The 10,973-nt window shown below is 41.6% G+C and overlaps 1 protein-coding gene and 1 non-coding gene across 2 annotated transcripts in view; one reads left to right on the top strand and one right to left on the bottom strand.

The window, feature by feature from the left end:
- The first annotated feature begins 1,230 nt into the window (after window positions 1-1,230).
- The window catches only part of C19H19orf18 (chromosome 19 C19orf18 homolog), a 29,226-nt gene continuing 19,483 nt past the window's right edge, over window positions 1,231-10,973 (top strand). The window contains exons 1-7 of the mRNA XM_073795677.1: window positions 1,231-1,239; window positions 2,973-3,102; window positions 3,186-3,316; window positions 4,241-4,282; window positions 7,009-7,318; window positions 7,511-7,613; window positions 10,624-10,790. Of these exons, the coding sequence (XP_073651778.1) occupies window positions 1,231-1,239; window positions 2,973-3,102; window positions 3,186-3,316; window positions 4,241-4,282; window positions 7,009-7,318; window positions 7,511-7,613; window positions 10,624-10,790 (892 nt within the window). The remainder of the gene's footprint in view (window positions 1,240-2,972; window positions 3,103-3,185; window positions 3,317-4,240; window positions 4,283-7,008; window positions 7,319-7,510; window positions 7,614-10,623; window positions 10,791-10,973) is intronic.
- On the bottom strand, window positions 6,843-6,915 carry TRNAC-GCA (transfer RNA cysteine (anticodon GCA)). The gene has a single exon. It is a non-coding gene; the product is annotated as a tRNA-Cys (tRNA).

The raw sequence follows: 10,973 nt of genomic DNA, 5'->3' as shown, positions 1-10,973 counted from the left end.
GTAGAATACACAGGGATAGGCATGAGGTATGTCATTGGTGCTTTTGAATGTTACTAGGTCATGTTCAGGGGAGAGCAAAGAGGAAGCCCCTTGTAGCAGGGGCCAGCCTTATCACTTGATAAGCCTGGTCACCTGGGAGGGGTGCTCACAGCCTGTTTGCGGGTATGTTGAGGCAGCAGGAAAATACAAAATTTAAAATTTTACAATACGATGAAATAGGTGAAAGGGGTAAAAAGGTACAAAGATCCATTTATAAAATAAGTCATGGGGATGTAATGTACAGCATCACAACTGTAGTTAATAATGCTGTATTGCATATTGAAAGTTATTAAGAAAGTAAATGTTTTTATTTGTCTTTATTTTTTATTGAAATATAGATAATTTACAATGTTGCGTTAATTACTGCTGTACAGCAAGGTAACTCAGTTATACATATATATACATTCGTTTTTTATATATTCTTTTCCATTATGATTTATCACAGGATATTGAATAGAGTTCCCTGTGCTATACAGTAGGACCTTGTTGTTTATCCAGTCTCTGTATAAAAGCTTACATCTGCGAGCCCCAACCTCCCATTCCATCCCTCCCCCAACCCCCTCGCCCTTGGCAACCACCAGTCTGTTAAGAGTAGATCTTTTTTTTAAAAAAAATATTTATTTACTTATTTATTTTTGGCTGTGTCTGGTCTTAGTTGCAGTGTGTGGGCTCTTCATTGTGGCGTGCGGGCTCTCTAGTTGTGATGCAAGAGCTTAGTTGCCCCTCGGCGTGTGGGATTTAGTTCCCCAACCAGGGGTCGAACCGGCGTCCCATACATTACAAGACATTCTTAACCACTGGACCACCAGGGAAGTCCCAAGAGAGTAGATCTTAAAAGTCCTAATCACAAGAAAAATTTTGTAATTATATATGTTGTAATATGTATATGTGACAGATGTTAACTAGACTTATGATCATTTCACAATACATACAAATATCGAATCATTATGTTGCACACCTGAAACTAATATAATGTTAATGTCAGTTACACAATTGAAGTTACACTTCAATAAAAAAAAACTACAATACAATCCACACTGTAGTGCTCCAACATCATTAACAATATTATTTGGGGTGAATAACACTTGCCACCTGGGTTGTGGAGATGCTAAACTGACTGGGACGGCTGGACATGGCCACTGACGGCAAATTTTGGTAAAGGTGACAATGAGGAATTGTCCTATAAGGCATATGACGAAGGTTGGGAACACAGTTTTGCAACCGGACACACTACTTTGGAAGAAAGCCAAGAGAACAGGTCAGGCACCTCTGGATTTAAGGGAATCTGTTGAAAGGTTTTGGTGACATTATGAAAGATCTTATCTCTTGGCCTAATCCTCATAGCTTGACCTTGTATTCGCTACACATCTGTCAGCATTATTAACTCACAGTGGTATTCTGATGCTTGTAGGATTCATCCAGCTGGGCTGGGTGCACAGACTGTAAGAACCAAGTCTAGGAAGAGCCAGGTGTTCACAGACCTATCGGAGAGGATTGGGCAAGGCAGTAGTGACCATTGGGAAGTTGATATCCCAGACCAGCCCCAAAGACAGCGGTGTCCATGGGGAGCTTGAGAGACCTAAATCCAGTCTAAAGGTCACAGTACCGAGAGGGAGCCCCAAACTAAGTTCAAAGAGACACAGCAGATGAACTCATCCAGACAGGCTTGATTGGGGGTGACTCTGAGACTGCAGGATTTAGAGAGAGAGCGTGGGGCGCTTGTTCTTACCTGGTTCATCCCCGGGCATGGCAGGAAGGGAGGAAGGCAGATTGGGTTGTTGTAAGAGCAGAGCAAGAAACTTCATGGTCCACAGAGGGCGTATATCTGGAGGCCTGCCTTGTCATCTCCTGACATTCAGGAAGGACAGCTGCCCTTTGGGGCACAGCACACGAGGAACCAGCTCCTAACCCCAGGGGACTTTACAAGCCTCGAACGGTCTCTGGTCTGTTCACTTATTCTAATTGGTAGGAGGAATGAAAACCTGTTTTCTGTATTGTGGGAACTACCAGATGGGCAAGGGGCACGTCCAGGGGACAACCTTCTTCCATGCCATCTAGTTTTCTATCCCATTTCCACATTTTCAGATGATTCATTTAATCTCCTTTAAAGAAACTTCTGGAGATGGCCACTTGGGTCTAGGTTTCTGAACAGCACCCCCAGAGGCTGGAGGAGTACTGAATTGCTTTATTGAAAATATTATACTCTCCTATTTTACAACCAGAACACTCTTTTTGAGCTTTGCATGGACTCTTTTATTGAGCCATCGCTGTAACCCTGTGAAGTAGGTTCCTGTTCTATTCTTCTGCTGAGGAAACTGAAGCTCAGAGGGGTAAGTAACTTGATCAAGCTCAAACATCTAGGAAGCCAGAGATGAGGGTTAGAATTCAGGCATTTGAACACAGAGCCCTGCTGTTTTCTCTGTTGGCTTCTTATGATGTGTCACATTGAATTATTATTATTTTTTAAATATTTATTTATTTATTTAGCTGTGTCGGGTCTTAGTTATGGCGTGCATGTGGGATCTAGCTCCACCACCAGGGATCGAACCCGGGCCCCCTGCACTGGAAGCATGGAGCCTTAGCCACTGGACTGCCAGGGAAGACCTCACATGGGATTATAATTGATTTCTATCTGCCTCCTCACTAATCTGACGTTCTCTGAGGGCAGGGACCTGTTCTTATTCACATCTGTACCCAAGAGCTTAGCATCCCTCCCAGCGCACTCACTCATTCTGTTAGGCTCACCACTGGCTGACCTGATTCCGTGAAAGAATTCCATGTGGCAACGTGAGCTGACTTCACACTGGTGGTTCCCAGTCAGAACGCAAACATTCTGTAGTGAGAAGAGCTCCTTAGTTCCTCAGAGAAATATAGGACAGATGCTAGCCTACAACTAAATACTTCCTTTCACCCATACGATAACAAACTAGCAGTTTTGGAACGATGGACAGGTTCAAAGTTCTTTCGCCATTTTATTTTTGTTTGTAATGGAATTCCCACTTCATTTGTGCTTGCCTTATGCAGATGAGTTCAAACCAGCTGGACAAACAACACGCTTAATGGGTAGCTTCAAGCATGATTTCACTTGTTTTAGAGGAAGTAAAAAGGAGTAATTATATTTCACTGCTACAACTTTTCTTTTCCAGGTTATATGCAGTCACAAAGACCCACAAATGTCACCCAAAAGCCCACACTGTACGCTAAGGAATTTCAATTATCTCACGTTCAAGGAGCTTTCTCAAAACACAGAGGTGAGTCATTGTTAGTATTCGTTCAGTGAAATGAGAATGTATTCTGGGGTCCTCTTATGTGCTATATCAATGTGTCTCTTCTTTTTTTTTTTAAGATTAAAAAATTTTTAAATTTAGTTTTGGTTACATGGGTCTTCTTTGCAGTGCGTGGGCTTCTCATTGCAGTGGCTTCTCTTGCTGCAGAGCACGGGCTCTAGGCACACGGGCTTCAGTAGTTGCAGCACGTGGGCTCAGTAGTTGTGGCTCATGGGCTCTAGAGTGCAGGCTCAGTAGTTGTGGTTTGCGGGCTCTAGAGTGCGGGCTCAGTAGCTATAGCGCACGGGCTTAGTTGCTCCACGGTATGTGAGATCTTCCAGGACCAGGGCTTGAACCTGTGTTCCCTGCATTGGCAGGCAGATTCTTAACCACTGCACCATCAGGGAAGCCCAATGTGTCTCTTCTTGTATATTTGTTAGTAGCATGGTCCATAAAATAATAAAACTAGATAAGCATTGCTTGGAAATTATATCCTATACTCTTCACTCTCCGTAAGCTGGGTGACAGAAGGGCTGTGACTATTGGGCCCTCCCTGGCCCCGGCTCTCTGACCTGATGAGAGCACAGCCCTCTTCAGCTCTGTGCTAAGTTTCTCCAGGTCCTCAGCTTGGGAGGAGGTTTCCCAGCTTGCGTGACTGCAAAAGCAGATCAGGACCCACATGCAATATGTTCTTAATGGTCCAGATTCATCAAAGGAAACACTAGATGCAAGCAGAGCAGCATGCTTTTGCAAATTAAGCCACGCATTTCTATCAATACTAGGCATTGGAATAAATTTATTGAGAACATTTACCATCTTAGCTATTTGGAAACTACGGTTTAGGCCCCCTCATCTAATACCAAGTTACATCTTAATTTTCCTAAGTGCATCTTAAACCTGTCTCTTCTTTCTGATCCCCTTCAACGTCCGTATAGCTCCAGCACGTACTACACCCATGCCATTCCCAGGGCGTGCTGGTAAGTCAAGGCATCTGGGAGGGTGGGTGGGATCCATGGACGTTCACACAGCTGCTGTGCTGTGTGGATCCAGAGGGCACCCCGCGCTGCTTGTCACTAACCTGTACAGCCCCTTTGTGCAAATTAGAAAAAGCCGTCCCCCGCCCCATGGTTGGATTAGTAATGATGTTGCTTGGGGCAGATTAGAAAATAGCACAGAGGTCAAAGCATCAGGAAATACAGGAAAAAAAAATCCACAATTAATCCATCCCTCCATCCATCCCAAAGACGCTATTACCCTCCCTAAAGCCCAGCTATAATATTTCACTTCCCAGTTCACCACCCCCCACCCCCTCGCCAGCACCAAAGCCCAGAAAAGAAGTTCAGGCCAAGGTATCAGAAGGCCCACATTCTAGTCCTTACTTTGACACTAACTTGTCTTGTGAGATGGCAATAGAGGTTCACTGAGACCTCTGCCACGCCTGAGCTTTGGGTCCCAAGTGTAGCTTCTGATACAGAGAGAGACAGAATTGTCTAGTCAGGTCACTGGAAGACTCCCATTTTCTCCTGTAACCTTCAGCTCTTGGTTATATAGAAAGATGTCTACCTCATAATAGGGAAAATACACATTGAAAATAAACTAGAATTCCAGTTTTCAGGTATCATGTTGAAAATAGGCAAAATACTTCACAACAAACTCTCCTGGCAAAAGAGTAGAGAAAGATAATCTCATATCTTGTTTGTAGGCTAGGAATGAGTACAACTTCTACAGAGCACAATTGGCAATTCTTATGAAAAGAATGCATTCACTTTTTGACCCAGAGTGTTGAAATATACCTGGGATTTGTTTTAATCAGGAATGGTAATACACGCAGACACAGAAATGGTTGTCATGAAGGAAGACCTTTATACACACGGAATCCTAGAAACAGAAGGCATGGCACAGCATGCCAGGCCATGTGGGAAAGGACCAGAGTGGGTTAGGAGGCAGGAGGAGGAGAGGGGAGAGAATGACCCAGAGCTTCTATTGGGGGTTTTGAGGGAAGAAATGGGTGAGGTGGGGTAGGTACATGGAGTAAGCTTAGTGTTGCATAGTTTGAATAATTTTGGTGGGCTCTGGGCTATACGAGTGGTTCTCAGGTGTCCAGTACCTGGCCCTGGGGTGATTCAGGGCAGAGGGAGTATTGGCCTGGTGTGTGAGGGTTTGATGGTTGGTTTGAATATCAAAGACACCACAGGGGAGTCGCTTGCTGTCTCTGGGAAGTAGCCAGCCCTGAGAGGTGGAGCCTTCCCAGGATGAAGGCCCCAAAGGGTAGACCATCAAGGATATAGAAAATAAGAAAATAGAGTCAATATACCCCGCAATTCCATTTCTGAGAATTTTATTTAAAATATGCTATTCCAGGGAATTCCCTGGCAGTCCAGTGGTTAGGACTTATTCACTGCCAGGGCCTGGGTTCAATCCCTCGTCAAGGAATTAAGATCCCACAAACCACGTGGTGTGGCAAAAAAAAAAAAAAAAAAAAGAAAGTAAGCTACTCCATTTCCTTAGTTCATTTACCCTCCCCTTTTTCTTGGTGACTTTCTCGTCTATTTTTCTCATCCCACAAATACTCCCAACATATCTACCCCAAGCTCGCTCTTAGGGGATGACCTTGTTTCCTCCATCACTGACAAAACACAAGCACTTGACAGAGTGTCTGCATCCCCTGATCCAGCACAGTTGTACTTTCTCATTTTTCCTCCTGTCTAGGCCAAGGCTGACCCCTCACCTATGCACCAGCTAACATCCTCTCAGACCAACTGGGGACACCCCAGGCAATTCTCTCTCCCTTTCCAGGAACATCACAGTATTTAAAAGTATCATCCCCGTTCTTATATGAACATGCTGTCGGTTTTCCCATATTAAAAAACAAAACTCATCTCTTGATCCCTCAGCCTCCTCTGGGAGCTGCCCCCATTTCTCTTCCCTCCATGACAGCAAAACTCTTCAGGAAGTTTCCAAAACTTGCTCTCTCCAATTCCTTTCCCCCTGTTCTCTCTCAGACCTGTTTCACTCATGCACATCGATAACATCTCCTTTGACTAGGTCTCCAATGACCTTCCCATTGCCAAGTCCAGCAACCAATTTTCAGGAGTCATTGTATTGAAACAGACTGTAACCCATACCCCCCCACCCCTAATATTTCATTAAGAAAATCTGAAAACACAGAAAATTTGAGAGAATCATAGAATGAACATCTATGTAAGCCACACCTAAGGTCTACAATTAAGCGTTTAATCTGCAAGCATTTTTACAGTCCAGGTTCTTTTTGTCATGTCAGGCTGACTTCACATTGAGGTATGAATCTCAAAATACTTCTCAGCTCAGTCGTTGAACCAGTGAAGGGACAGAAAGTGAGGGAAGGCCACGTTTGCAACAAGGAGTAGCACTTCAATTTGTCAGATTTTTACAAGTGGTATTTTTTTTTTGTTTTTTTTAAAAATATTTATTTATTTTGTCTGTGCTGTGTCTTAGTTGCGGAACGTGGGATCTTAGTTGCGGCATGCAAACTCTTTAGCTGCAGCATTTGGGATCTATTTCCCTGACCAGGGATTGAACCTGGGCCCCCTGCATTGCAAGCGTGGAGTCTTACCTACTGGACCACCAGGGAAGTCCCTACAAGTGGTTGAGTAATGTACTTAGTCAATTGCTCTTTTGTTCAGTTTGTACCAACAATAGCTCTGTTTATTTATTTTTATTTCAGATAATGGGAGAAGTGGTACACCTGGTCTACAAAAAGCATCCAAGGTTTTGTAGCACATTCAGTGGGCCTAAATACAAACCCCAATACAGTTTTGCGGAATTAGATTCTGAATTGCCCTACAATATTCCTTTTGAAACAGCACTACACAACCTAAGACCATCTGGGCAACACTTGGGTTGCAAAACTAAGGCCACTCTCCTTTCAGCTACATCAACGGCTGGTTCTGCTGTACTGAGTCAGGGATCCAGTCTCATAAGAGAGGGCTTTGACCAAAGACAGGAAGCAGATGGAAAAAGGAATCAGAGATTGGGTGAGAATTCAAATTATATTTGTTCACACAGGCTGTACAATCTAACCTCTGTGGTTTTTTTTTTTTAGTTAAGAATACTATTTTTAAGGTTATTTCTGATTTTGTCTGCCAAAACAATATGATTAACAAATATATTAACTGATAGTCACACCTAAAATGAGATTTTATGAGAACTTTTTTTTCCATTTTTAGCACTGATTCCTCATAGACCTGCTATTGTTCAAGTAATTACAATTGCGTGTATAGCCTTCAGTATTGCCCTGTTATGTGGGATCACTATTTCCTACATGATATAGTAAGTCTATGGTAAATAACTTTTACCATCCTTAAGTAAGACATAACAAGTTAACTAGGTTATTATTTTGTGATAGTAATGATGATGATGGTGATAATTCTTATAATCCTTAAATTATTATGGTCATTATACATTTTCAGACACTGTTTTTCAGAATATGGGCTATATTCATGTTGGGTCATGATATAAATGAAAAAATTTAAACTGGATAAAAAGAATTTTTAAAGTAAAAATAGAAATTAATTTTTAAAAAAGCAAGGAAACAAACAAAAAAGAAACAGGACAGAATACAATTTAGTAGAATAGAAAGTATTAAAGTAAATGTTGGGCTTCCCTGGTGGCTCACTGGTTAAGAATCCACCTGCCAGTGCAGGGGACACGAGTTCCAGCCCCGACCCGGGAAGATCCCACATGCCACAGAGCAACTAAACCCGTGCACCACAACTACTGAGCCCACGCACCACAACTACTGAAGCCTGTGCACCTAGAGCCCGTGCTCTGCAACAAGAGAAGCCACCACAATGAGAAAGCCCACGCACCGCAACAAAGAGTAGCCCCCCCACCCCAACTAGAGAAAGCCCACGCAGCAACGAAGAGCCAAAGTAGTCAACAACAACAACAACAAAAAGTAAATGCTGATTTTCAACCTTTTCAGACTCAAGATTGTGAGGTAAATCTTATCTCTTACTGTGGATCATGATCAAAAATGTTTGAAAGCCACAGTCAGAGATGCTGTCATCCTCCCAAAATGTGGCTTTCTAGAGTGAACTTGATACTTTGGAGGGAATCTTAATAGTGCAAAGCAGAAAAGAGTGACCACTCTCTCTTTCACTAGAAACTTATTATTAATGCAATAGTAGGGGTAATAGTAGCATTTAAGGAAGACACTTCATCTTGTTCGCACAAATAAAGCTTGTGGTCAAGCTCAGGTTATGTGATCATTTTGAAATTAGTGTCAGACGAAAGCGAGCCGCACCGTGACATCATGCTACTCTGATCAGGAAAAACACATTGATTCCTATTCTAGGATTTAGTTCCAGGACTCCATTATATCCCATCAGAAACAGCTTGAGGAAGTACTAAATTATTTACTCTATCAGAATTAAGTGTGTACATGGGAAATGTATTGCCATGTATGGGATATTTTTTAAGGTAGCCATTTTAGAACCACTTGGAATATGTCAAATGAAGGCAAAATTAAAGGTAAAATTGAAGAAATTTTGCTAAGGAGAGAGTGTCCCCAGTATGTTTGGTTCTGGGTTATCTATGACTCAATTTATGTAACTAGAATTTCAGTTTATTTCATTAGTCTAGACAAAGATGTTAACATATGAAGATTGCTAAAGTAACTCACTACAACGTATCCTCCTGGAATTTCAGTGTCCAATTAAATTACTGAGCTAATGTCAACATTTACAGCTTTTACATTTGTGTTACCCCCAGTGACATTTTAGAACCTGAGGCAAAAGGAAAAATATGTGCCCCAAAGTTCATGTTTTTACATAAATTTTAGTGGTTAATTTTTTCCAGAAGTACATTTTTGAAAATATATTGGTGAGTTTGATTTCACTTAAACCAGGAAAGTAAAGTTATAATAAATTTTGTTTCTGGTAAAGATAAAGTATTTAAACTTAAAATAATGCTGTGAGTTATGATACAGCACTTTTCAATTTTTAAAATATATTTCAACTACTTTAATGTTTTGGAAAAGAAGAACCGTAAAATAATACATAAAAACATGTATATAGGGACTCACATTTTCCCTTTTGACTCAGTCTCCCATATCGTTCATCACAGCACTAATGGATCCTGTCTTTAAAATTTTGATATTTTGTTTATTATGGATTTTTCCCATTCATTTCTTTTTCTCTTTTTTTTTGGCCATACCATAAGGTTTGCAGGATCTTAATTCCCCGACCAGGGATTGAACCTGGGCCCTAGGCAGTGGAAGCACTGAGTCCTAACCACTGGACCGCCAGGGAATCCCCTCATTTCAATTTTTTACAATATTAAGTCAAAATATTTATCCCCATTACTGAGTTTTTTGGCACCCCCTTAAACTGTGCACCTAAAGCGAGCACCTCACTCTCCTCACCCAAAATCTGGTCCTGTTCCAGCTTCCTGATTATCTGTAACAGTGTTTACAATCAGGCCATTTCTTCCTGCTACAGAGCATGATTCTGGAATGTTCCCCCTACACCCCTTCCTCCATCACAGTCCCTTAGAACACAAATAAGTTAACCCTAAAATGGTTTGTTATTACATGAGTCAAACACAATTAGGAAGGTAAGTATGTTAGGAGAAAGTAGAACACTCTATTACCCATTTTCACTTCACACAGAAATATCTGTTCAATGATCCACTTCCAAGTTTGGGCCTAGGGTGGGTGAGCGAGGCACTCACCTCAGGTGCAAAATTTAAGGGGGTGCAATCGTCAAGAAACTCAGTAGTCAAGAAAAATAATAATTTATTGCAATATTTTTAAGTCTAAATTAATGCCCTCAAAAATCCATGATGAACAAAATATCAACATTTTAAATACATGATCAGTGATGATGTCGGGCCAAAGCATATTGGAGACTAAGCAAAAGGAAAAATCAGCGGTACCTATGCTACCTTTATTTAAAATGTTGACATTGTGTTCCTCATGGATTTGTTGGCATTAATTTTTCTTTTGTAAAATATTGCATTAAGATGTTATTGAACTTGATCATGGAGGTTTGTGCCCAGCCCGAGTGCCCCATTCCTGTCACCTGGCTCCAAATCACTCGCCCCTTTTCTGCGTGTCAGCCCCAATCTGAGTTCTATAACTCTATAGAACTATAGAATTCTATAATTCTAATTATATTTCTATAATTAATTATAGTTCTATAATTATTTGGGTTCAAGTCTATTTCTGCTTCCTCCCCCATGTACTAGTGACCCCTTTGCTGTCAGAAAGTCACAAGATTAAGACAGGATGATTTAGTGGGAAAATTGTGCTTTTAAATGTACCTATTTTGTCCTCCAGTGGACTGGTACAGGCTGAGGAAAAACAACAACTTGCGTCACTCTATAAAAATGTCAAGATACCATTATTAGGAGATGAAGAGGAGGGCTCTGAGGATGAGGGCCAGGATGAGTCCACGCACCTCCTTCCAGAGAGTGAGAAGGAACCGGAAAAGTTCATTCATTCAGGTAGAGGGTCAACCAGCTTTTCTTGTCAGATCCAAAATCCAAGGGAAGCTGAGCTGACAATGATGGTTGGGTTTTCCACGGCAAAGCTAATGAATATTTACAGCCACATATGCAGGAATGAGCCATTCGTATCAAATTACACAGAGGGGCAAACAGCTGTGTTGTTGTTTGATTCCTTTTGCA

This window comes from Tursiops truncatus, chromosome 19 (genome assembly GCF_011762595.2).
Source record: "Tursiops truncatus isolate mTurTru1 chromosome 19, mTurTru1.mat.Y, whole genome shotgun sequence".
NCBI classification, from domain to species: domain Eukaryota; kingdom Metazoa; phylum Chordata; class Mammalia; order Artiodactyla; family Delphinidae; genus Tursiops; species Tursiops truncatus.
This window is presented reverse-complemented; position numbering and strand designations above follow the sequence as displayed.